Genomic DNA, 27,110 nt, shown 5'->3' with positions numbered 1-27,110 from the left:
CCCTCAAAACACGACACATCCAGAGCAAGACGGACACGACGTATGGCCATATGTCGCTATCCGTCAGCAACACAAGTCTATAGGCAAAAAATGCATCCTTCGGGCACATTTGCAGGATGCGTTTTTTTCCCAAAACTACGCATTGTGACGGATCTAAAATGACCCAAGTGTGAAAGTAGCCTAATCTGAGCTCGGTCATGTCTTGCGCAGACAGACTCTGTCGAAGCTTTGAAGTGCCGTCTTTTCAAATTAGAAGTCCTCTATATTTGCTTTCTAATATCAAGCAGCATAGTGCAGCGCTTGACAGCTGAAGTCACGGCATTCCAAAGGATTGGCAGGATGCAGACAGAGGAGGAGAGTGAAGTCTGATCTGAGCAGGCGTGGTCAGACTGATGTCACTCATAGAGGTAGCCCCAACCCACCAATGACGTGCACTGCTCAGTACGCCAGATACCGCCTTCCAGATCGGTAGTAGCAGAGGCAGAATCACAACAGAAGATTAGATGACTCTCATAGAACTGAGCTTCCAAGAGCAGGGCAAGTAATAGGAGCATAATAGAAAACTGAAAGCTAGGAAGAGTTAGGAAATATGAAAGAGGATGAAATTAGTTGTGGAAAACTTCTTTATCTATCTGTCTAGACCTAGCTTGTCATATTTTCCATATCAGAATTTGCTACCATACCCAAAATATTGTTATCTTTTCCATATAAGAATTTGCTCCAATACCCAAAATATTGTTATCTGCTAATGAAATCCCACTATCTCTTCCACCAGATTGTTAAATTCATACATACTTCATTCATTCATTCATTCATTCATTCATTCATTCATTCATTTTATTGTTCTGCCATTGCTAAACCATTTACTGTATATGCCCTTTTTTACACAGATACACTTCCAAAATGATCACCTATACCGGAGAGACTACTTTGTCTGTAACATACTCATTAGTGTCTGGCAACAAAGTAAAGGTGCCCATAAAAAATAGAAATAAGTAAGCTCTTGGTTAAACAAACGATGAACTAATTAATTCCTGATGAACGATTGTTTCAATAAGACCAATTCATCTAGTCTTGATCATTTGTAGCATCACAGATCATTATGTTTGCCCATTTACCCTCCTAACAGAGTATCAACTTCAAGCACTGGCCATTCACTTTGCTGGCTAATATATCTCACCTTCTGAAAGCTGTCACTGTCATGCGATAATAAATGATTTAGCTTTACCTGTCAGTAACACTGAAAATGCGAATGAAAAAGTTAAGTATGTTTGTCTTCACTCAACCATCATTAATATAATTGAAAAGTCTTTTGATCTATAAATGGCCTTAAAATATTTGCCGAAATCAAAAGAGTAAATCTGCAGATAAAAAGATAAAGTATAAAGATAAATATGTTTATTCCATGCATAGAAAATCTTAAAAAAAAGATTAAATAAAAGAGAGTGAAGTATTGGAAATTAAAGATGATGTTATGGAAAGAACACAGAAAATGATTTGACATATGAAAGGAAATAAGAAAAGATTGTCTAGTCAGAGCTCATTCTCAGGATGAGTTGTGACTGTGAGGCAAGATGAATAATAAGGGACATAATGAAGCAATAAGACTGAGTATGCTTTGCATTTTCTGAGGATTATGGCACATCTGGGCTGGGGTTATGAAAGAAGACTGTATGCCAGCGCATAATAAACAAGCAGGCTGGAGATGCTACAGTGTATTTCCTTATATACTTGAAGAACTGTGGCAATAGATAAACCTGAAATTGAACATACAATGGTCATAACTTTAAGCTCCTTACCAACATATGACTTAATATTGCATCATATGTCCTTATCTTTGATTCAAACTCAAACTGAATTTGTACCATTGGGAGATAATGGCTCTAACAACAGTACGTGGAGCTCCTCCTGTCAGCAGGATTCGCTCCAAAACTATTTTTATGTGAGTGTAGCTCCTTCAAAGACAAGTCCAATAATACCTTTACATGGCCAGGCCATTCCTTCATTAATGAGAAATCAGTGATTGAATTTATACGCAAAATAGGTTGTAGATTCTGAAGCATCTGTAATTTTAACGCTATCCCCTGCTCATCGCCACCTCCTCCTGTTTGACTGATAGGCTATGTGCTATATGACTCCAAGCAAAGGAGCCATCATTGAAAAACAAGGAGGTGGTGCTGGGCAAGGAATGCAGCTGAAGTGACAGAGGCTTCAGATCTACAGCCTTATTTGCATATCAATTCAAATGCTGATTTATCAATAATGGAGGAATAGACTGTTTAGGTTAAGGTATTGCTGCGCTTGTGTTCAAAAGAGCTACATTCACATATAAATAATTTGGAGTATGAAATCCTGCTGACAAATACCCTTTAAATGCTGCCGCCACATACCATTGCCCATTGCTCCCTCCCCCCCTCCATGAGGCGATTGTGGGTGCTGATGAGTTGCTATGCAGCTGTGGTATGCTGAAGGCCCCTGATCTTGTCATGATGGTGCTCAGTTGAAACCCTGCCTGTGGCTGGACTTCATAGGAGACTGTGATTTCTACTATGTACCGCAATACTCTGTTATTGCAGTATATGGTACAAGCAATCAGATGATTGCAGGTTCAAGTTCCCTAAGGGGGACTAACAATAAAGTACAAAAAAATGTTTAATATATAGACCAAAGGTTATATGTCAGCAGTGCCTTTAATAAAATGACCACCCAAGAGCCAAGACATCCCATGTCCATGCACCTATGGGTCTCACGGCATCATCTTTTTTCCCTGGTCTGACTGCTATGTCTACTTGTAGAAAAATACCTAGGAAGCTACATTGTTCCAATTGGAAGGTAGAACAAGGAAAGTTTAAATGACAATGAGGATAAAAAGGATTTATCATGGGCTCACCAGTCCAGAGATATAATAGAAAGTGACTATATTAGCAGCCTGCTTGCTCTCCAGAAGATGCGGGATGATAGGACCTCATTTTTTTCTTTCTTGACTAGCTCTATTGTCAACACAAAGAGGAGCCCAAACAAGAGTCATGTAAATGTAGTGCAGATTGTATTGCTTTCTACTCCTGTAGGTACTTTGGGGCTCTTTGGAACAAAGTGGGGGAACACAAATCTATGCCTCTACATTTTTCAATTGATCAGCTCCCCACTTATTTCACCCCCCTGAAAAGTGGTGGAAATGACTTATGTCATGGTAAGCCTGTGATCACCATGCACAAGGCTAAGTGGTACTGGAGTGGTATAAAGCACAACTCTACTGGACACTGGAGTGGTGTTACACATTCAATTAATATCTCTGTGCCTTTGGTAAAACTATGTGGTGGAATGCTAATGGAATTTGGTTATTTTTCATTTCAGATTAAGGGTTATTGCAACAGCACACTAAGACTAACTAAGCAGTTTGAAATTAGTATCACCCATTTTCGGGAAGAAGGCATAGATTTGTAATTTTAACAATATCGGTCACTTTTAGAATGTTTGGAATGTAAATGTTAGCCAGACCTTCTTATATAACATCTGCCTTTTCTCCAAATACTCATGTCTACTTCCCACTGCATTTTGAGGAAAGCTTTCTCAGATGAGTGGCTATACCTATTTTAGATGCTAAAGGTCCATCTCCATATTAATTAACTAACACTAATTAACTTTTATGGGGCTATGCTGTAATATGGAGCCTAACCACTCATAAGTAAATAGAGTGCAGACTGAAAAAGCAATGTATACAATGAATAAGGTGTAGCAATCACAGAATTACTGTGCCCCTTCAGGCAGCTGGTCACCAGTGGTGCCAATCTTAATGATAGACCATCAGTATTGCAATTCTGGAAAATCCCTTTGGTTTAAAAAAATCTACAATAAACAAATGTCCTCTAGGTTGGGCAAGAAACACAACATATTCTCTCAAAACAAGGTGCAAAATGTATTTCAGTAAAAGAAGAGAGAGAAAGAGAGATCATAAAAACTAGTATAAAATGTTGCCATTGAATTTCATCCCAGTAGGTAAGTATTTGTATATTGGCTATTTCTATATGTAAGCCAATAATTAAATATAATTTTTCCTTTATAGTAATATGTGCTGATCCCAAGAGGAGATCGGAAAGTGTATTTTGGGTATAATGTACCATATTAAATGAGCATGATTAGACCACTAAAGCCTCTATTACATACGCATATCCCACACTTTCCCATTCCCACTAGAGCATTAAACAGTGTGGATTTTAGGTACTATCATCCCAAATCAGCCCTTCTAAAATGCTTGATAAACAGAGCAAGTTTTCCAAAACAATCCATTTTTCACTATTCTGGCTCACTATGAAAAACTGTTTAGTTTTTATGACAAATATTAAAGAAATGTTAGCAAAGTGAAAAACATGGCTCACACAGCTTCAATGACACTCGTTATGCAGTGAGTAATTTTCCTGATATCTATTTTGTATATTTCAAAAATACTTTCTACAGTTTTAAAGTTGAAGATCATTTCTTTGAGACGTATAATTGGGTCACATTGCTTTTAACTTTGGATGAACACTTTCATTATCATAAACTAATTCATGTTTCACATGTTTTATACTTTTCTAAACAACTGTTGTGCTATTCTTAGGGTAATGGGATTATGTATTCTTCTAGGCCTAGCAAAACCCATGGGGCTCGTTGAAGGACCTGGTGGGCTTGGACAAGGTGGAATGGCTGCAACCTTAAGAGATGATAGCCATGAAACAGAAACCAAATATGAAGAATATGGCTACAATGCCCAATTAAGTGACAGAATCTCACTGGACAGATCGATTCCAGATTACAGACCAAAAAAGTAAGTAAATGAAAGGTATTTGCCAGGTTTCATTATTTTAAACACTTAGAATTAATTTAATACAGTTTTATTACTTTCTTCAAAATGTAAAAACATGTATTAAATCAGAGGTGTCAAACTGCATTCCTCGAGGGCCGCCAACAGGTCATGTTTTCAGGATTTCCTTAGCATTCCACAAGGTGCTGGAATCATTCTGTGCAGGTGATTAAATTATCACCTGTGCAATACAAGGAAATCCTGAAAACATGACCTGTTGGCGGCCCTCGAGGAATGCAGTTTGACACCTCTGTATTAAATCTATCTGCTAAATAGTTCATCAAAACACAGGGGAATATTACTTAATTGCAACTTTTTGTGTGTGTGCATTAGTGGTCTCCATTCCATTTATGTAGAACAAATGTCATTACTAAATTACTAACACAAGACAATAAATATTTTTGCCCAAGGATTAAAGTTTGAGTAATCTGTCATTTTATCAGCGATTGATGCATAACCAAAAGGACATTGTGAAGCCCAAGTGAGGGACTGAAAAGACATATAGATAGAACATACTGTACATAACTGTTTTTAACCTGCACTGTACAAATATAGCCTTTTTCTTCAAGGGGTTATTCAATACTGGACAACCATCAGCTTAATCAATTTGGTGTCCAAATAAAAAAAGTGTATACTCACCTCCTTCAGCCACGCCATTCCAGAGATGTTAGCTTTGATGTTCCCTGTGTAATAGGCCATAGTGTACCCTGAGTCCAGACTATACCCTGGGTTCACACTAGTGTTTGTGTATGCAGCATAGGGCTGCGTACTTCTTACCTTCAGATCTGTGTACATCCGCATCCGTCCTGCATACCTATCTTTAACATTGTGCACGCAGGGACATGCGTGGTCAGGCTTTGCATGCAGATGCATCCCCGTGTGGCATTTTGACATGCCCGCCGAACGCAACATGACGAGTCTGGGAGTACAAACTCATGATGACCTTTGACACAGTGCAGGAATGAATGTGTCATAAGGATGTATGTCTTTTTACATCATTTAAGGAATTTGCAATTCAGACCTTGTGGGGGCATAACAACACAGAACCAGACCCCAATCAGAGGACAATAAAACATTCACACTCCTTATCTATGAACTGTTCCAATATTTAGACACAACTGTTTATCACTCTCCCATATTGGTAGTTCTGCTTCACGTCACCTGTCTTATCTATGGCATTATTTCTGTGCTGTGTTGTGCATAAATATGTGATTCTTCAGAATTTGCATTAGTCTATGCCTGATGAAGAGACCTGAGTAGTCTAGAAAGCTTGCATTTTGTTACCACCTTTTCAGTTAGCCATTAAAAGGTATCAACCACTGAGGACTCTCAATTCTAAATATTTTTCCTAAGGCTGGGTTCACATTGCATTACTGCAGTCCATTCAATGTATGCATTAAATGGACTGCGTTAACGCAAGTGCCGAAAAAGATCGCGCTAGTGCAGATGCTCTATCTGCACTAGCGGTGATGGGCCCGGAAACTCTGCAGCCCGCGTCCGAGGGTCCATCACAGAATGATGGCACATCACTAGCGCATGCCCATTATGGCATGCGTTGGAAATGTGCCCAATTTAGGGGTTAATGGCAGCATTAATGGGCTGCGTTACACCGCGTAATGCCGCGGTGTAACGCAGTCTGTCTAACGGACTGCCATAACACAATGTGAACCCAGCCTAAGGTAAAAGCGCTTCTCTTAATGGATAACAGAGTTATCTCTTATGTAATGACTGTTGTCTGTTATCAGTCACATTGTATTGTAAGATCAATCTTCATCATGTGATTAACAACACAAATACCTTCCCACTACATGTAAGTCAGTTTTAAGTTATTAAAAGATGGCATCTAAAATCTATCTAATTTACAAGGGCTCATAAAGTAGAGGGGTATATTGTAGCCTGGAGGTGTATAGTTTGGCCTAGGCTATTTTACACCACCGGGTATAGTTTGGCCTAGGACAGTTTATCCCCCCATCTATACTCTGGCCTGGGCCAAACTATACCCGGGTTTAATCTGGACAGGGTTTAATTTGGCCTGTTATACCAGTGTTAAAGTGGCATTGCTGTGTTACGTGTCTGCTGGAAGCAAAGAGCATCCACTTGTCAGTGTCCTCTCTGATGAAATTGTGATGAGATGCAGTCAAAGAGCAACCACACATTTGCTGCAGCCGGCACGTGATACAGCATCATAGTATATTTTGGCATATAACTCTTAGACATTTGAGTTTGTTTCACCTTTGCAAATTGGTATGATAGATTAGCTTTTCTGTTATTGCAATTCTTTTAGTAATCAGGCACAAGCAGCGATTTAAATGTGATTATCAAAATAATGCAGTCCTTGGCTTTAACCCTATGCCATTTTATATGGCTTTTGTCTTCTCTTTTGCCAGCTATATAGAGCTCAATGAGCTTTACCCAGTAAACAGAAGAATTGGCATGCATCTGTAGGACCTGGCAATCACATGATCACTAAGTCTCTGCTGTCAGTGGGAAAAACAAAACTATAATCTTGTAGTTAGCTCACAAAAATAAAATAAATGATGTTACAAAGCATGGATTCGAGACTTCTTAGGTCTCTTCATCAGGCATGGTATAACAAAGTATCTGAAGAAACATATATAAACAAATATATACACAAAAAGTGGTGTGAAAATTGCATAGTTCCAATATCCATGTAAGATCAGAGTCCTGGTGCCCTTACTGTCTCTGGAGCAGATTTCTTATAATTTGTAGTAAGTCATAAATCCTCCTGACAGAGTTAGTCCTGTGTGGAGAGAATCAAAGACTGTAATAAGATTATACTCCTTAGGAGTTTTTGTGATTTGAAGTTGCCTTTTAATATGAAAATTTTCATATTCTTTATGTTGTGTCCTGGACCACAAAGATGTTTCGCCACAGGTAATTTTTTTGTCTGTAATCTCAGTTTTTGTCCTGTTTCTCTAAAATAGAAACCCCAAATAGGACATAGTTTATGTTGGGATGAAATGTATTGAATTTGCCATTAAATTTTAGAAGTTCTGATTCAGGCTCAGTCCAGATTAATAAAATATCATTGATGTAAGAGAAATAGGCCAAAGGTTTGATTGAGCAAGATGCTAAAAAGTCATCTTACAGTTTAGCCATGAAAAAGTTGGCATACTGGAGTGCCAATGTGCTGCCCATAGCTGTTCCAGTGGTTGTAGCTATAGCTCAGTGCCAAAAGAGAAAAAGTTGTGTGAGAATAAATATGTTGAGTCTTAATACAGACTCAGAAGGGATCCCATTAGCTTTAAGAAACATTTCACAGCCAGATAGTCCATCTTCATGTGGGATGCTAAAATATAGGGATTCCATATTCTTGGTCCCTAAGATATCACTCTTGGGGAGAGAACTTATTGTAGATATTTTTTTAAATGGCCCATGGTGTCCTGTAATTAGCGGACTATCTTGCTTGCCAGCGATTTACCAATGTTTTCTACCCAACCTGAACATTTTTAGTGAGTGTTCCCACCCCTGAGATGATTAACCTCCCTGGGTTACCTGGATTACGAGTCTTGGGAAGCAAATAGAAAATTGTTTTCCAGAGATATTATATGATATATTGATGGACAACTTATGTAAAAAATTTAAATATGTACAAAACATTTAAAAAATCAAAAGAGGTAAGAAAAAATAGTTTCTACTGCAAAATGTAAAAAAAACCATAACAGTTTTTATATATATTCATATGACAAAAAAACAGCAGAAAAAAACAACTACACATATCAGGTATCCAGGTGACCCTAGTAACGTGGAGAATTTGTTCAAGTTTTTTATGGAAATCATAAACTGTAAAACAAATCTGTTCCATATTTCCATGACAAAAACATATAAATTGCATGGTACATGGTAATTTATATATACATCAAAAGGTGCTAAAAATTATACAATTTGTTACACATAAAACAAAATGTCATACCTGCAGTCCCCTTGCTATGAACTAAATAGGTTCTGTGGGTTTCTTTGGAAGTCAAATTTGTATGAAAATTGCAACAAGGCCAGAAAAAAAACTCTACTAATATTCTCCTCAACATTGACCTCCCTGGCTGCCTCTTATCTGTAGGCCAGAACTTCTGGCAATATCCAGACCTCGGAGGCCGTGATGTCAAAATGTGCTCAACAACCATACAAGACGCAATGACCTACAAGTCCTGGACGCGGCTTGTAGTTCAGGCCTATAGCGGAGAGGTAAGAGATGCAGCGTATGATGGTGAAAAGTATAAGACCAGAGCAGTTGGGTATCTAGAAAGATGAACAATTAGGTGAGTATTAGTTTGGTGTATTTTTTACATCTTACATTCGTGACAATGAGTTATATATAAGTTGAATGTTGAGGACTGAATGTGTAGCAATGTCAATGAAAAAATGAAAAAGTGTTGGCTATTGCAAAGAGTAGAAGAAAAAAAATTGGCTGGTCATTAGGACCCACTTAGGCCTGGTCACTAAAAGGTTAAACAGAAACTTCATAGGTGTGATAGTGAAGTAGATAGAGGTTTACAGATGTAATACTTAACTAGTGATTGCTAATATGTTTGTAAATGTTTAAAGATTATAAATGAATAATAAATTATTCCTTTTGTGGCAAAAACTAACCTACATGAATGAAAGGAATTCCGTGGGTTATGGCACTGTCACGGTTCCACCCCTCAGGGTGTCTGGGATACAGTTACTGACAGCTCAGCCATCCAATCTGGTATAGGGGTGTGATGATGCTGTCAGTACTGTGATTGACAGTTTGGCCATCCAATCTGGTACAGGGGCGTGCTGAGCTGTCAGTGTGTTAGTTGACAGCTCGACTATTCAATCTGAGACTATGAGGCGTTGGCTGTCTCATGTGTTCATTATTCCACTTATTGGCCATGCTTCTTCACTGTGCTGAGTTTCCCAGAACAATGCCAGACGTACATTCATCTTGTGAGGTTTGTGCTGTGCTCTTTGTGCCTTGAGTTCTATTTGTTTGATCTGTTGCCTGACTTTGGACTTGGTTCTGACTATCCGCCTGTTTCACCCCTTCAGCTCTCATCTGTTATCCTCCCGTTACTCTGACATCAGAACGTTACCTGACTACACTTTTATCACTTCCTTCTGTTTATGACGAACCCTCCTAGCTTCTGACCTTGGACTCGCGTCATAAGCACAATACTGTACATGTGCATCATGGTAATTGCATGAACATAGAAACAATCATTATGGGTGCATAGTAATGATTGACAGCCATAATATCATTGTGCTGAGCAGTATAAGAGAAACCTCTGATCTTGGTTGCTTAAACCTTTTAATACCATGGTCAATAGCATCAACAGCACGATAGGGGTTTTACTTTTCCATTGTGTCAGTTAAAATGATAGTTTGGGCCTAACAGAGACCTCCATGGCTACAATAAGAATGTACCCAAAGAATAACCTCACAATGAACATCCAAAAACTGGAACAAAATTGTAAAAATTAATCATAACTTGATTTATTTTCTAAAGTAGAACTAATAAAAATGTCTACAAACCATCCAAAAAGAGGTAAAACATTGTGATTTCTCTATATCTCAGTATTATCCTGATTTTTTTACATTACTGAAAACCCTTAAGAATAAAAATATCGATCTTAAATTTTTATGAAAGTGCATATATGATTCATGCTGCGTGCGATAAAATGATTTTGCTTTGCAACTCCTTTAAAATAAAATATTTTACAGCTCATAATTTCTGTTCTTTAGAGCAATTCTCTAATAGAGTCTCTTAATCCATGGTAAAACTGCTGTACACCTTATGCTCTTCACCCTGGTTATTGACAAACAACCCGAAAGTGGATGATTCATTCTGTCCATCCATCACTGCAACCGTCACAGAAAGCTTCTAGATCATAGCAATAGGTAGCTCTTATACCAGTATTCAATGACAAATGGAGTATGTTAGATGGTTCAACTTCCCCCAACCGTGTCTATTGGTATGCAGGTCATAGAAAGTTGAGAAAATAATGAAACCTTGATATCCGCAATCCAATTTCTTGTTACAGAGAAATTCACATTTTTCTTAATATGTAAATGATTTGATAAATCTATGGGCCAGACATTGATCTCCTTGAGAATCTTCCTCCAAAGCATATTTAAAATGAAAGGGGGCATCACCAGTGTGAGAAATGTATTTCAGGAGAGCAACTGTCAGTCATTACAAGTCTCAAACTGGAAACGTACCTTGCTTTCATTTTCATTTTTTTGAAGGGGATTTGCTTTAATTATACTGTAAGTTGCTATGGATTTGTTGTACTGCTAATTCGCAACAAAACTACAACGTGTGAATTTGGCCTTTATGTTTCACTCAAGATAGGAAAAAATAGAAATGATGCAACATGTGACCCAAATTAATTTCTATATTTCAATGTTATATAGCGGATGATACAGACTAGTTGTGTCAGTGTCAGTTCCCTCAGACTAAGGTTAATTTAATAGCGTGGAGAGAGCCTTTTAACACATAACTTTTAATCTGTCCTTAAAAATATTTATTTTTATTATCCATGTGATTAGTAATTAGACACCCATTTATAGTATTTCATGTTTTGGGTGTTTCGGCTTGGTAATCCCTGCTTATTAAGGACAGATTAAAAGTCATTTTTTAAATGACTAGTATTATACAACAAATTCCTCAACAATCTCTCATACCTAAAACAGGTATCCACAGCATATACAGTAAATGCCATGAAAATATTTCTGGGCATTGAAATCAGCTTCACTATTCAAGGCAAGTAGTAAAATTAGATCTGATAAATTACAAAACATTTACATCCACACCTTTAATGTTATGTTTAGGTATATAAACATGAGTTTAAGCAAAAAACACTCATACCACTAATTTACTTATGTAACAGAAGGCATCCTTTGAGAAGTCTTCCACATTTAGCAAACTGCTGTTCTCAACTATTAAAAAGTGCAGTTGCAGCACAAGCCTTCTGTTGCCTTCCACAATGTCAGAGATTCCCCAGCTTCCTCCATAAGCCCTTGCCCTGCATGTTCTTTCTTTTAGATGACCTGGACAGATATGCATAGTTACAAAGAGCCAAGTGCTGATGTGGGCTTAAAGAAATCCCTGTAGTTGTCATCTGCTGCACTTGAATTATGAGGGACAATTCTATAATTATATTGCGTCTGTTACCAAGTTATGCTCTCAGTAGAGGATCACGGGAATTATCAGGTTTCATCAATGGTACACTACATATGCTCTTCATATGAGCTGACTGCAATATTGCTTCAAGCTATTAACTATATGAAAACACAAGTTATCACTTGTCTCTTTCCCCTTCATTGGATTTGTTATTGATTTTGTTCTTTGTTTGGCACCAGCCAGATTTTCTAATTAAAGAGTGGCCTTAATTAGTGCACAAAGCACGGAGCATGGATCTTGATTATTAAGTCCGGCCTGTGGGAGAATGAGCTGGGGATTGGCAAATCCAAATTAAACAGAATCATAAAACTAAATGACCTTACCCCAAGTCCCTGTTGTTACACGTGGGCAATATATCTTGGCTTATTAATTGCTACATAAATACAGATAGCTGAACAAGATATGAAGAAAAGTCATACTACTCAGCAGCAGTGCCATCTTTTAAATCGTACATGCAGAGTAATAAAACTGATAATAAAAATAGTATAGTAAGAAGAATTATTATACTATTAAATAATATTAATATCAGGTTATACAGAAAAACTAGCCTTTGTTAAAGTTAATCCTGAAATTATCATCTAAATATTCTCTACCATAAGACTCAGAAAATTATGGAACAGATTTTATAGTTTCATAGTTTTTAAGGTTAAAGGTAGACATAAGTCCATTGAATGCATCCAGAGGAAGGAAAGCACTCCATGAGGCAAATGCTAACTGCCCATATTAGTAGAAAAATTCCTTCCCAACTTCACATAACAGGAATCAGACAACTTCCCTGGATCCGCACAAGAAATCTGCAACAAACAAACCATGTGTGCACATGGCTTTAGGCACAGGATTATAAAACTAGAACTGAATTCAGCACACACATACAGTTGTATGAAAAAGTATTTGCCCCTTCATGATTTCCTATTCTTTTGCATATTTGTCACATTTAAATGTTTCAGATCACCAAACAAATGTAAATATTAGACAAAGATAACACAAGTAAAGACAAAATGCAGTTTTTAAATGAAGCTCTTTATTATTAAGGGAAAAATAAATCCAAACATACAGGGCCCTGTGTAAAAAAGTGACTGCAAAAAAGAAGTTTTTTGGAATTCATTCTATTAGACCACTGTCATTTTAGAGGACAGTAACTCTTATTCCTTCACTTTTTCTAACAGTATATGACATAGTTGGTGATAATGTGCCATATCCGTGGCCATCACGTTAAAACCCTTATAAAAAGGTTTTATGACAATGTGATGGTCCTACACCAGGTCACGGAGAGCCTGCATCTCAGCCTTACTGCAAATTCTGTCTCATTCTTTCAAATATTTAACCCCTTTCTGACATTGGCCGTACTATCCCGTCGAGGTGGGGTGGGCCCGTATGACCACCGACGGGATAGTACGTCCAGCGCGATCGGCCGCGCTCACGGGGGGAGCGCGGCCGATCGCGGCTGGGTGTCAGCTGACTATCGCAGCTGACATCTGGCACTATGTGCCAGGAGCGGTCACAGTCCGCCCCCGGCACATTAACCCCCGGCACACCGCGATCAAACATGATCGCGGTGTGCCGGCGGTACAGGGAAGCATCGCGCAGGGAGGGGGCTCCCTGCGTGCTTCCCTGAAACCCTCGAAGCAACGCGATGTGATTGCGTTGCTCCAAGGGTCTCTTACCTCCTCTCCCTGCAGTCCCCAGATCCAAAATGGCCACGGGGCTGCATTCGGGTCCAGCAGGGAGTGGCTTACCAAGTGCCTGCTCAGAGCAGGCGCTGGTAAGCCTGCAGCACTGTAAATCAGATCGCCGATCTGACAGAGTGCTGTGCAAACTGTCAGATCAGCGATCTGTGATGTCCCCCCCTGGGAAAAAGTAATAATGTAAATAACAAAAATTTCCACATGTGTAAAAAAAAATAAATAAATTCCTAAATAAAGAAAAAAAAAATATTATTCCCATAGATACATTTCTTTATCTAAATAAAAAAAAACAATAAAAGTACACATATTTAGTATCGCCGCATCCGTAACGACCCAACCTATAAAACTATCCCACTAGTTAACCCCTTCAGTGAACACAGTAGGAAAAAAAAAAAAACGAGGCAAAAAACAATGCTTTATTATCATACCGCCGAACAAAAAGTGGTATAACACGCGATCAAAAAGACGGATATAAATAACCATGGTACCACTGAAAACGTCATCTTGTCCTGCAAAAAACGAGCTGCAATACAGCATCATCAAACAAAAAGTAAAAAAGTTATAGTCCTCAGAATAAAGCGGTGCCAAAATAATTATTTATTCTATAAAATAGTTTTTATCGTATAAAAGCGCCAAAACATAAAAAAATGATATAAATGAGATATCGCTGTAATAGTACTGACCCGAAGAATAAAAATGCTTTATCAATTTTACCAAACTTGGAACGGTATAAACGCCCCCCCAAAAAAGAAATTCATGAATAGCTGGTTTTTGGTCATTCTGTCTCACAAAAATCGGAATAAAAAGTGATCAAAAACTGTCACATGTCCGAAAATGTTACCAATAAAAACGTCAACTCGTCCCGCCAAAAACAGGACCTCACATGACTCTGTGGACCAAAATATGGAAAAATTATAGGTCTCAAAATGTGGAGACGCAAAAACTTTTTTGCTATAAAAAGCGTCTTTTAGTGTGTGACAGCTGCCAATCATAAAAATCCGCTATAAAAAATGCTATAAAAGTAAATCAAACCCCCCTTCATTAACCCCTTAGGTAGGGAAAAAAATAAAATTAAAAAAATGTATTTATTTCCATTTTCCCATTAGGGTTAGGGTTAGGGCTAGGGTTAGGGCTAGGGTTATGGCTAGGTCTAGGGTTAGGGCTACGGTTAGGGTTAGGGTTAGGGCTAGGGTTAGGGTTAGGGATAGGGCTAGGGTTAGGGTTAGGCTTAGGATTGGGGCTAGGGTTGGAGCTAAAGTTAGGGTTAGGGTTGGGGCTAAAGTTAGGGTTAGGGTTGGGGCTAAAGTTAGGGTTAGGGTTTGGATTACATTTACGGTTGGGATTAGGGTTGGGATTAGAGTTAGGGGTGTGTCAGGTTTAGGGGTGTGGTTAGGGTTACCATTGGGATTAGGGTTAGGGGTGTGTTTGGATTAGGGTTTCAGTTAGAATTAGGGAGTTTCCACTGTTTAGGCACATCAGGGGCTCTCCAAACGCGACATAGCGTCCGATCTCAATTCCAGCCAATTCTGCATTGAAAAAGTAAAACCGTGCTCCTTACCTTCCGAGCTTTCCCGTGCGCCCAAACAGGGGTTTACCCCAACATATGGGGCATCAGCGTACTCGGGACAAATTGGACAACAACTTTTGGGGTCCAAGTTCTCTTGTTACCCTTGGGAAAATATAAAATTGGGGGGCTAAAATTCATTTTTGTGGGAAAAAAAAGGATTTTTTATTTTCACGGCTCTGCGTTGTAAACTGTAGTGAAACACTTGGGGGTTCAAAGTTCTCACAACACATCTAGATAAGTTCCTTGGGAGGTCTAGTTTCCAATATGGGGTCACTTTTGGGGGTTTCTACTGTTTGGGTACATCAGGGGCTCTGCAAATGCAACGTGACACCTGCAGACCAATCCATCTAAGTCTGCATTGCAAATGGCGCTCCTTCCCTTCTGAGCTCTGCCATGCGCCCAAACAGTGGTTCCCCCCCACATATGGGGTATCAGCGTACTCAGGACAAATTGGTCAACAACTTTTGGGGTCCAATTTCTCCTGTTATCCTTGGGAAAAAACAAAACTGGGGGCTAAAAAATAATTTTTTTGGAAAAAAAAAATTATTTCTCGGCTCTGTGTTATAAACTGTAGTGAAACACTTGAGGGTTCAAAGCTCTCAAAACACATCTACATAAGTTCCTTAGGGGGTCTACTTTCCAAAATGGTGTCAATTGTTGGGGGGTTTATTGTTTAGGCACATCAGGGGCTCTCCAAACGCGACATGGTGTCCCATCTCAATTCCAGTCAATTTTGCATTGAAAAGTCAAACAGCGCTCCTTCCCTTCCAAGCTCTGCCATGCACCCAAACAGTCGTTTACCCCCACATATCAGGTATCACCGTACTCAGCACAATTTGTACAACAACTTTTGGGGTCCATTTTCTCCTGTTACCCTTTATAAAATAAAACAAATTGGAGCTGAAATGAATTTTGTGTAAAAAAAAGTTAAATGTTAATTTTTATTTAAACATTCCAAAAATTCCTGTGAAACACCTGAAGGGTTAATAAACTTTTTGGATGTGGTTTTGAGCACCTTGAGGGGTGCAGTTTTCAGAATGGTGTCACACTTGAGTATTTTCTATCATATAGACCCCTCAAAATGACTTCAAATGAGATGTGGTCCCTAAAAAAAATGGTGTTGTAAAAATGAGAAATTGCTGGTCAACTTTTAACCCTTGTAACTCCCTAACAAAAAAAATTTTGGTTCCTAAATTGTGCTGATGTAAAGTAGACATGTGGGAAATGTTATCTATTAAGTATTTTGTGTGACATATCTCTGTGATTTAAGGGCATAAATATTCAAAGTTGGAAAATTGCGAAATTTTCAAAACTTTTGCCAAATTTCCATTTTTTTTCACAAATAAACACAAGTTATATCGAAGAAATTTTACCTCTATCATGAAGTACAATATGTCTCGAGAAAACAATGTCAGAATCGCCAAGATCCGTTGAAGCGTTCCAGAGTTATAACCTCATAAAGGGACAGTGGTCAGAATTGTAAAAATTGGCCCGGTCATTAACGTGCAAACCACCCTTGGGGGTAAAGGGGTTAAGGTCCTTAGATACCATGCTTGCTAAAGCATCAACAGATGGCAAGTTCTTTTATGGGGGGCATTTTTGTGCTTTAATTCTTCAAAGACATAAAAAACCTCTTTCTATTATTGTCTAGATTTTCATCAGTAAGACTGTTTAACAGTCTTTCATATTAATTTTTAGTTTTCTTTTTTTTCTGCTCTTTGCTTACCATGAGTCCAATACATAGAAAGTAATTTACTGTTGATAGCTTATTTCATAATGCTTACCTGGTTGCCTAGACAACCTCTCCTGCTGCTTTACTTTACATAGTTAACCTCTTTAGAGATTTTAGGCTGTTGCAAAGGAAGTTTGCTGAAGAGGGAGAGCAGGTGCAGAAAGGATGAGTTGCATCTGATTGTATTTTACTAGGAAAGGAAGGACATACATTGCAACCTCATGAGTCCCTTAGAGACCAAAAGTAGTGATTTCACACTGTTCTTGAGATGCTGAGGTCTGTATTACCTGTGGAAAGGTGGGATTTTTTTGGGGGCAAACTATGTAAGATTCTGTTTATCGGAGCCCTTTTTAGGTCAGGTATAAGTTTCGTATATTAATAATAATCTTTATTTTTATATAGCGCCAACATATTCCGCAGCGCTTTACAGTTTTGTACACATTATCATCACTGTCCCCGATGGGGCTCACAATCTATATTCCCTATCAGTATGTCTTTGGAATGTGGGAGGAAACCGGAGGAAACCCACGCAAACACGGAGAGAACATACAAACTCTTTGCAGATGTTGTCCTGGGCAGGATTAGAACGCAGGGCTCCAGCGCTAACCACTGCGCCACCGTGCTGCCCACCGTATGTGTCTTAGCTGGTAATTCAGCATTTTAGCCAGCACTCTGGCTTCATTAACCATATAAAAAATTAGTAAGTACCCATGAATTAGTTCCCTTGATAAATCTTAAAATCCTAGCAGAGCAAACGTGCTGGGCGAGGGAAAGGGACATATTGGGTGTATAGTTTCATTTTCAGCTTAAGGACCTTTCTTATAACCTTGGGGTAAATAACTAGATAGGGAAAAAATAGAATGTTTGATTGATGCCCCCTGACATTGACTAAAAGGCTACCAGAGCATTCCTAATGTCTTCTATCTCCTAGTGACAGATGGGTGAAATTCTCTCTTCTCTTCTATTTATATACAACATTGTACAGAACTCTTTAAATTGAGAGTCACTATTCTACCGTGAAAGTATTGTATCTAGTGTGATATTGTCACCTTAAGCAGCTTGCAATGACACATTATATGTCAAGTATCTCAATTTTTAACTGCAGCTAAATTATTTTAATTGACAGTAATAAACAATGGTAACCAACAGCTTGCTTAATTCTGCTTTTTGAGGGGCAGATGACTGTGGTACTGGTATTGATAGACAGGATGTGTACAAACAAGAAGCCATGGCTTTTCTGCATGCTGTGGTCCAAAATTATCCCCGTTTGAAGAGAAATAACAAATTTGTTGTCCTTGAAATGAGGAATGTTAAATAAATTTATAGCGCTTTAACCCCTTAGCGACCACCGTTATGCCTTTTAACGGAAGCAATTAAGGGTACTTATGCCTAAGCACCACTTTTTAACGGCACTGAGAAATAAATGTATAGCGCCCCCCAGAGTCAGAATTTCTCCAGGGTCTCGGCTACATGGTAGCCGAGACACCAGAGAGCATTACTCAGGACAGTTTTTACCGACCCCAGTGTTGCGATCGCCATTATTAATGGAATAACGACGACAGCAAAAAAAATAAAAGTCCGATTTCCCATTTAATTTCTCTCTCCTCTGACATGATCACATTTTATATTAAGGTTAAACCATTGCATGGTTTTCCATTAAGGTTTTCCACATTTGCAAGGGAAAATCTTGTCTGCTTAAGTGTGACAAGCCCATCTGCCATGCTAAATATCCTCCCTGACAGTACACTGAAGGATGGACATGAGAGTATGCCCATAGCAAACTGCACCAGTTCTTGTCACCTGCCCATTCTACTGATCTAGAAGTCCATGGGATCAGGGTTGTGATGATCTGCTGGAGAATTGACATAGACTAGATACAATTGAACTCGGTAGGTCAGCCAGTGCATCTCTGATGAAGTACCACAAGTTTAAAATATTACTGGTACCTTGTTTAAGCCCAGGTACATGCTGGAGATTATTGCATCTGCAGATAAGAGAAGAGAAGTCTCCTAGCCCGACATGGGATCAGCAGACATCTGCTCAATAAAAGCGTTACAAAGCAAAAAAGACAGTTTATCCTGGTTATACATCAATTTGAACTCTCTTTAAGAAACCTGAAAAAAATGTCCCAGTTTGCTTTTACAGTTATCCTATAGTCATAAGTATATAGTCTGATGCTAACAGTACGTTTGGCAACCCACAAGTAATTGAATATACCAGACACAGTTTGCCAAGCTTTAAAGAGCAACAAAAAGCCCCATTTGTTCAGTTTCTGAACCCCACTGCACTGGTTGGTGGTCATGGCCAGAGTAATTATTTTTGTAATCTATTTCACACTGTCAACCTAATTCCCTTCCTGTGCCTGTGATAACTGAATGTCCCTCTCCACGTTCACCTGAGGGCATACTTCACCATGTAAGTGTAAGGAGATGGCGGGGACCCTCAGTGCTCCCTTTCTCATGTATGCCGGGCATGTTTGCCCCACGTGGTGCCCTGAAATTTGCCTATGTTTTACTGTTGCCATGTATAATGTGTGATGCTCTTCTATTCTATGTCTTGTATTGTATCTACAGTGTTGTAATGAATAGGGTTGAGCGAAACGGGTCGATCATTTTCAAAAGTCGCCGACTTTTGGCTAAGTCGGCGTCTCATGAAACCCGATCCGACCCCTGTGCTTGTCGGCCATGCGGTACGCGACTTTCGCGCCAAAGTCGCGTTTCAATGACGCGAAAAGCGCCATTTCTCAGCCAATGAAGGTGAACGCAGAGTGTGGGCAGCGTGATGACATAGATCCTGGTCCCCACCATCTTAGAGAAGGGCATTGCAGTGATTGGCTTGCTGTCTGCGGCGTCACAGGGGCTATAAAGGGGCGTTCCCGCCGACCGCCATCTTACTGCTGCTGATCTGAGCTTAGGGACAGGTTGCTGCCGCTTCGTCAGAAGCAGGGAGAGCGTTAGGCAGGGTCCACTAACCACCAAACCGCTTGTGCTGCAGCGATTTCCACTGTCCAACACCACCTTCGGTGTGCAGGGACTGTGGAAGCTATTTTTTTTTTTTTCCCCTCAGCGCTGTAGCTCATTGGGCTGCCCTAGAAGGCTCCGTGATAGCTGTATTGCTGTGTGTACGCCACTGTGGAAACCAACTGCTTTTTTCAAAGCACATATCCTCTTGTTCCTTCCTTTCTGCACAGCTATCTTTTTTGTTTGTCCACACTTTTTATTTAATTTGTGCATCAGTCCACTCCTATTGCTGCCTGCCATACCTGGCTTACATTACTGCAGGGAGATAGTAATTGTAGGACAGTTTTTTTTTTTTTTTTTTTTTGTGGGAGATTAAGATTGGCATTTCTGCTACAGTGCCATCCCTGTGTGTGCCATCTCTCACTGAGTGGGCCATAGAAAGCCTATTTATTTTTTCCGTGATTTGTGTTCTAAAATCTACCTCAACACAAAAACACTACATCAATCAGTGGGAGAAAAATATTGGCCTCAGTCAGGGCTTGTGTGCCACTGCTGTGTGTGCTATCTCTCATTCAGTGGGCTATAGCAAGCCTATTTTTTTTTTTTTTTTTTTTTAATATTATTTGGTTTCTAAAGTCTCCCTGAAAAAAAAAAAAAACCTAAAAAAACAGTGGGAGAGTAATATTGCCCTTTCAGCTTGTGTGCCAGTCTTGACTCCTGGGTGTGCCACCTCTCTCCCTCTCATTCAGTGGGCCATAGAAAGCCTATTTATTTTTTTTTTTAAATATTATTGGGTTTCTAAAGTCTCCCTTAAAAAACAAAAAATACATAAAAAAACAGTGGGAGAGTAATATTGCCCTTTCAGCTTGTGTGCCAGTCTTGACTCCTGGGTGTGCCACCTCTCTCCCTTTCATTCAGTGGGCCATAGAAAGCCTATTTATTTTTTCCGTGATTTGTGTTCTAAATTCTACCTCAACACAAAAACACTACATCAATCAGTGGGAGAAAAATATTGGCCTCAGTCAGGGCTTGTGTGCCACTGCTGTGTGTGCTATCTCTCATTCAGTGGGCTATAGCAAGCCTATTTTTTTTTTTTTTTTTTAATATTATTTGGTTTCTAAAGTCTCCCTGAAAAAAAAAAAAAAACCTAAAAAAACAGTGGGAGAGTAATATTGCCCTTTCAGCTTGTGTGCCAGTCTTGACTCCTGGGTGTGCCACCTCTCTCCCTCTCATTCAGTGGGCCATAGAAAGCCTATTTATTTTTTTTTAAAATATTATTGGGTTTCTAAAGTCTCCCTTAAAAAACAAAAAATACATAAAAAAACAGTGGGAGAGTAATATTGCCCTTTCAGCTAGTGTGCCAGTCTTGACTCCTGGGTGTGCCACCTCTCTCCCTCTCATTCAGTGGGCCATAGAAAGCCTATTTATTTTTTTTTTTAAATATTATTGGGTTTCTAAAGTCTCCCTTAAAAAACAAAAAATACATAAAAAAACAGTGGGAGAGTAATATTGCCCTTTCAGCTTGTGTGCCAGTCTTGACTCCTGGGTGTGCCACCTCTCTCCCTTTCATTCAGTGGGCCATAGAAAGCCTACTTATTTTTTCCGTGATTTGTGTTCTAAATTCTACCTCAACACAAAAACACTACATCAATCAGTGGGAGAAAAATATTGGCCTCAGTCAGGGCTTGTGTGCCACTGCTGTGTGTGCTATCTCTCATTCAGTGGGCTATAGCAAGCCTATTTTTTTTTTTTTTTTTTTTTAATATTATTTGGTTTCTAAAGTCTCCCTGAAAAAAAAAAAAAAACCTAAAAAAACAGTGGGAGAGTAATATTGCCCTTTCAGCTTGTGTGCCAGTCTTGACTCCTGGGTGTGCCACCTCTCTCCCTTTCATTCAGTGGGCCATAGAAAGCCTATTTATTTATTTTTTTTAATATTATTGGGTTTCTAAAGTCTCCCTTAAAAAACAAAAAATACATAAAAAAAACAGTGGGAGAGTAATATTGCCCTTTCAGCTTGTGTGCCAGTCTTGACTCCTGGGTGTGCCACCTCTCTCCCTCTCATTCAGTGGGCCATAGAAAGCCTATTTTTTTTTTTTTTTTAATATTATTGGGTTTCTAAAGTCTCCCTTAAAAAACAAAAAATACATAAAAAAACAGTGGGAGAGTAATATTGCCCTTTCAGCTTGTGTGCCAGTCTTGACTCCTGGGTGTGCCACCTCTCTCTCTCATTCAGTGGGCCATAGAAAGGCTATTTTTTTTTTGGTTTTTTTAATATTATTTGGTTTCTAAAGTCTCCCTGAAAAAAAAAAAAAAACATACAAAAAACAGTGGGAGAGTAATATTGCCCTTTCAGCTTGTGTGCCAGTCTTGACTCCTGGGTGTGCCACCTCTCTCCCTTTCATTCAGTGGGCCATAGAAAGCCTATTTATTTTTTTTTTTAAATATTATTGGGTTTCTAAAGTCTCCCTGAAAAAAAAAAAAAAACATACAAAAAACAGTGGGAGAGTAATATTGCCCTTTCAGCTTGTGTGCCAGTCTTGACTCCTGGGTGTGCCACCTCTCTCTCTCTAATTGTGGGCCATAGAAAGCCTTTTTTTTTTTTTTTTTTTTTTTTAATATTATTTGGTTTCTAAAGTCTCCCTGAAAAAAAAAAAAACATAAATTAGGTGGGAGATTAATATTGACATTAGTGCTTGAGTGACAGTCCTGCGTGTGTGTCATCTCTGTGATTTTGTGCCACAGAAAACAGAGTGTGTAACATTGTGCCTGATTTTCCTTGTGGTCTCACCAACCTGTTAAGGGATATTGAAATCATACTGAAGTTATAGCTCACCGTGTAAGTTGTTTGACAGCAACAAATAAAGTTACTTTGGTTAAGATTTTAAAACAATGAGGAAGTCTGGTGCAAGAGGTCGTCGTGGGCGTTCATTGTCAGCTGGTAATGATGGTAGTGGTAGTGGAGCATCAGGTGGTCGTGGGGATAAAAATATTCCACCTAAGTCTGGAGCTGTGGAGCCAGTTTCGTCGTCAGGCTACACAAGGCCTCGAACGCTCTCTTTTCTGGGAGTAGGAAAACCGCTTTTAAAGGCGGAGCAGCAACAGCAAGTTTTGGCTTACATTGCAGACTCAGCCTCTAGCTCTTTTGCCTCCTCTTCCGAAACTGGTAAATGTAAAAGCAGCGCGTCGCTTGTGGATGTTCACGGTCAGGGACAAGTCGCTTCCTTGTCCTCCTCAGCAAAAACTACAACAAGAGAGAAGGATGCAGCAGGCGACACAACGGGTCACTCCATGGAGCTCTTTACACATACCGTCCCTGGCTTAGAAAGTGAAACATTTAACAGGCCATGCCCATTACAAGTATATTCTGACATGGAGTGCACTGATGCACAGCCACAGCCAGAGTACTATGCTGCTCCTTTGACTCAGACCACCACATTGCCCTCTCAGGGTACAGATCCACAATCAGACCCTGATGAGACTATGTTGCCCCGCCACGAACGCTATACCACCGACCGACACAGTGACACAGACGAAGTTGCACACGAGCTCGAAGAGGAGGTAATAGATGACCCAGTTATTGACCCCGATTGGCAGCCATTGGGGGAACAGGGTGCAGGCGGCAGTAGTTCAGAAGCGGAGGTGGAGGAGGGGCCGCAGCAGGCATCAACATCGCAACAGGTTCCATCTGCCGGGCCCGTATCTGGCCCAAAACGCGTGTCAAAGCCAAAACCTGTTGGAGCACAGCGTTGCCATCCGGTTAAAGCTCAGTCTGCAATCCCTGAAAAGGGATCCGAGTCTAGGAAGAGTGCAGTCTGGCATTTTTTTAAACAACATCCAACTGATCAGCGCAAAGTCATCTGTCAAAAATGTTCAACTAGCTTAAGCAGAGGTCAGAATCTGAAAAGTCTAAATACTAGTTGCATGCATAGACACTTAACCACCATGCATTTTCAAGCCTGGACTAACTACCAAACGTCCCTCAAGGTTGTAGCACCCTCGGCCAATGAAGCTAGTCAGCAACGCAACATCCCTTCCGTCACTGTAAGGCCACCATTTTCCGCACCACCGGCAGTATCTGTGCAGGTTTCTTTGCCAGCCAAAAGCAGTCAGGGTCAGGGAATCACCAGTTTTGTAGGAGGAAATATTGCATCTAGGGCACCGGCGGAAACAATACCGTCTCCAACCGTCTCTCAGTCTGCCATGTACACCGGCACACCCGAAAGTTCCACGATCTCCAGCTCTCCAGTCCAGCTCACCCTACATGAGACTCTGGTTAGAAAAAGGAAGTACTTATCCTCGCATCCGCGTACACAGGGTTTTAACGCCCACATAGCTAGACTAATCTCGTTAGAGATGATGCCCTACCGGTTAGTTGAAAGCGAAGCTTTCAAAGCCCTGATGGAGTACGCTGAACCACGATACGAGCTACCCAGTCGACACTTTTTTTCCAGAAAAGCCATCCCAGCCCTGCACCAGCATGTTAAACAGCGCATCGTCCATGCACTCAGGCAATCTGTGAGTACAAAGGTGCATCTGACTACAGATGCATGGACCAGTAGGCATGGCCAGGGACGTTATGTGTCCATCACGGCACACTGGGTGAATGTGGTGGATGCAGGGTCCACAGGCGACATCAATTTAGGGACAGTTGTGCCTAGCCCACGGTCTAGGAAACAGTTGGCTGTAGGCGTTCGCACCCCCTCCTCCTCCTCGTCCTCCTGCAGAAGCTACAGCTCTTCCACAGAACGCAGTCTGCCAACCACTCCATCGGCAGATGACACTGTTGCACACCAGTTGTCCCATTATGGGCCAGCTACTGCCAAGCGTCAGCAGGCTGTATTGGCTATGAAGTGCTTGGGCGACAACAGACACACCGCGGAAGTTCTGTCCGAGTTCTTGCAACAAGAAACGCAGTCGTGGCTGGGCACAGTAGATCTTGAGGCAGGCAAGGTAGTGAGTGATAACGGAAGGAATTTCATGGCTGCCATCTCCCTTTCCCAACTGAAACACATTCCTTGCCTGGCTCACACCTTAAACCTGGTGGTGCAGTGCTTATTGAAAACTTATCCTGGGTTCTCCGACCTGCTCCTCAAAGTGCGTGCACTTTGCTCACATATCCGACGTTCGCCTGTACACGCCAGCCGTATGCAGACCTATCAGCGGTCTTTGAACCTTCCCCAGCATCGCCTAATCATAGACGTTGCAACAAGGTGGAACTCAACACTGCACATGCTTCAGAGACTGTGCGAACAGAGGCGTGCTGTTATTTATTTGTGGGAGGATACACGGGCAGGCAGTAGGATGGCAGACATGGAGTTGTCAGGTGTGCAGTGGTCTAAGATACAAGACATGTGTCAAGTCCTTCAGTGTTTTGAGGAATGCACACGGCTGGTTAGTGCAGACAACGCCGTAATAAGCATGAGCATCCCCCTAATGCGTCTGCTGATGCAAAGTTTGACGCACATAAAGGAGCAGGCGTCTGCACCAGAGGAAGAGGAAAGCCTTGATGACAGTCAGCCATTGTCTGGTCAGGGCAGTGTACAGGACGAGGTAGCGGGCGAAGAGGAGGTGGAGGACGAGGAGGATGATGGGGATGAGTATATTTTTAATGCCGAACCTTTCCCGGGGGCACAGGAAATTGGTTGCGTGTCACGGCCGGGTTCTGGTTTTTTGAGGGACACAAGTGACGTAGATTTGCCTGCAACTGCCCCTCAACCAATCACAACCGGAGATTTGACAACTGGAACTTTGGCCCACATGGCGGATTATGCCTTACGTATCCTAAAAAGGGACACACGCATTACGAAAATGATGAACGATGACGATTACTGGTTGGCCTGCCTCCTTGATCCACGCTATAAAGGCAAATTGCAAAATATTATGCCACATGAGAACTTGGAACTAATATTAGCAACCAAACAATCAACTCTTGTTGACCGTTTGCTTCAGGCATTCCCAGCACACAGCGCACGTGATCGTTCTCACACGAGCTCCAGGGGGCAGCAGACTAGGAGTGTTAGGGGTGCACACATCAGAAGTGGCGTTGGACAGAGGGGTTTTCTGACCAGGTTGTGGAGTGATTTTGCTATGACCGCAGACAGGACAGGTACTGCTGCATCAATTGAAAGTGACAGGAGACAACATTTGTCCAGTATGGTTACTAACTATTTTTCATCCCTTATCGATGTTCTCCCTCAACCGTCATTCCCATTTGATTACTGGGCCTCCAAATTAGACACCTGGCCAGAATTGGCAGAATATGCATTGCAGGAGCTTGCTTGCCCGGCAGCAAGTGTCCTATCAGAAAGAGTATTCAGTGCTGCAGGTTCAATATTAACCGAAAAAAGGACTCGTCTGGCTACCCAAAATGTTGACGATCTAACATTCATTAAAATGAACCACAACTGGATTTCGAAATCTTTTGCCCCACCTTGCCCGGCCGACACCTAGCTTTCCTATGAAAAGCTCTTGCCTGTGAATTACTTTTCTAATGTCTAATTTGCTGCAGCTGATTGTACAGCATACGACATGTTTACACCTCCCTAAATGGCAAAACTCCCCACACGGGGCCGTGGTATCGCGACTTGGCGCAAGCACCCGTGAGACTGCTGTTTGTCTGAAGAGGTGGGTGTGCTCGCTTTTGGTTGACGGCATTGCTACTGGGTCCCTCATAGTACAATGTAGTGTCTCTGGCGGTGGTGGTGCGCACCCAACGTCAGACACACCGTTGTAACATGAGGGGCCCTGGGGCGGTCCCGCCGGCCTCAAGAGAGTTCCCCCCTACCCCAGCTCAAAATGTGCTCTACCACGTCCAAAATTATGTCGCACAGCTCCACCAATCTTTAGTCTATTCGCTGACATCATTCAATGTCTGGCACTGACAATACAAATTTGTAGACATCTATGATGCAACTTAAAGTAGTCTGTGTCTGTGTCCTATATTGGCACCATTAAATAGTTACTGCCAAATTACTATGTCAGAAACTCAGTAGATGAGCCCACCCCTGTACCTAAGTATGCCACCTTTTTTTTTGTTTTGGTTGTTTTGCGAGACATTAACATCTATTTATATTTTGGGAGTACTGGGACAGACACTCCTTGCACTACTCCTCCACTCACCACCAAGCTGCCTGTGTATCCATGTAACCGCTGTAAAGCTGC

At 40.7% G+C, this 27,110-nt stretch overlaps 1 protein-coding gene and 1 long non-coding RNA gene across 3 annotated transcripts in view; both read left to right on the top strand.

Annotated features, from left to right (window-relative positions):
• Positions 1 to 27,110, top strand: part of GALNT9 (polypeptide N-acetylgalactosaminyltransferase 9) — a 657,891-nt gene that overhangs the window by 77,703 nt on the left and 553,078 nt on the right. For both annotated transcript variants that reach the window (XR_013223599.1, XM_077293342.1), the window contains exon 2: positions 4,624 to 4,804. Coding sequence is in view for 1 of the 2 variants with exons in the window: in XM_077293342.1 (XP_077149457.1) it covers positions 4,624 to 4,804 (181 nt within the window). In the remaining variant the exon portion in view is untranslated. The remainder of the gene's footprint in view (positions 1 to 4,623; positions 4,805 to 27,110) is intronic.
• LOC143793901 (uncharacterized) overlaps positions 18,591 to 27,110 on the top strand; it is a 28,334-nt gene continuing 19,814 nt past the window's right edge. Inside the window, exon 1 of the long non-coding RNA XR_013220324.1 lies at positions 18,591 to 19,566. This is a non-coding gene — a long non-coding RNA (uncharacterized LOC143793901). The remainder of the gene's footprint in view (positions 19,567 to 27,110) is intronic.

The sequence above is a fragment of the Ranitomeya variabilis genome, chromosome 1 (assembly GCF_051348905.1).
Source record: "Ranitomeya variabilis isolate aRanVar5 chromosome 1, aRanVar5.hap1, whole genome shotgun sequence".
NCBI classification, from domain to species: Eukaryota; Metazoa; Chordata; class Amphibia; order Anura; family Dendrobatidae; genus Ranitomeya; species Ranitomeya variabilis.
The sequence above is the reverse complement of the archived record's forward strand: the minus strand, read 5'-3'. Positions and strand labels throughout refer to the sequence as shown.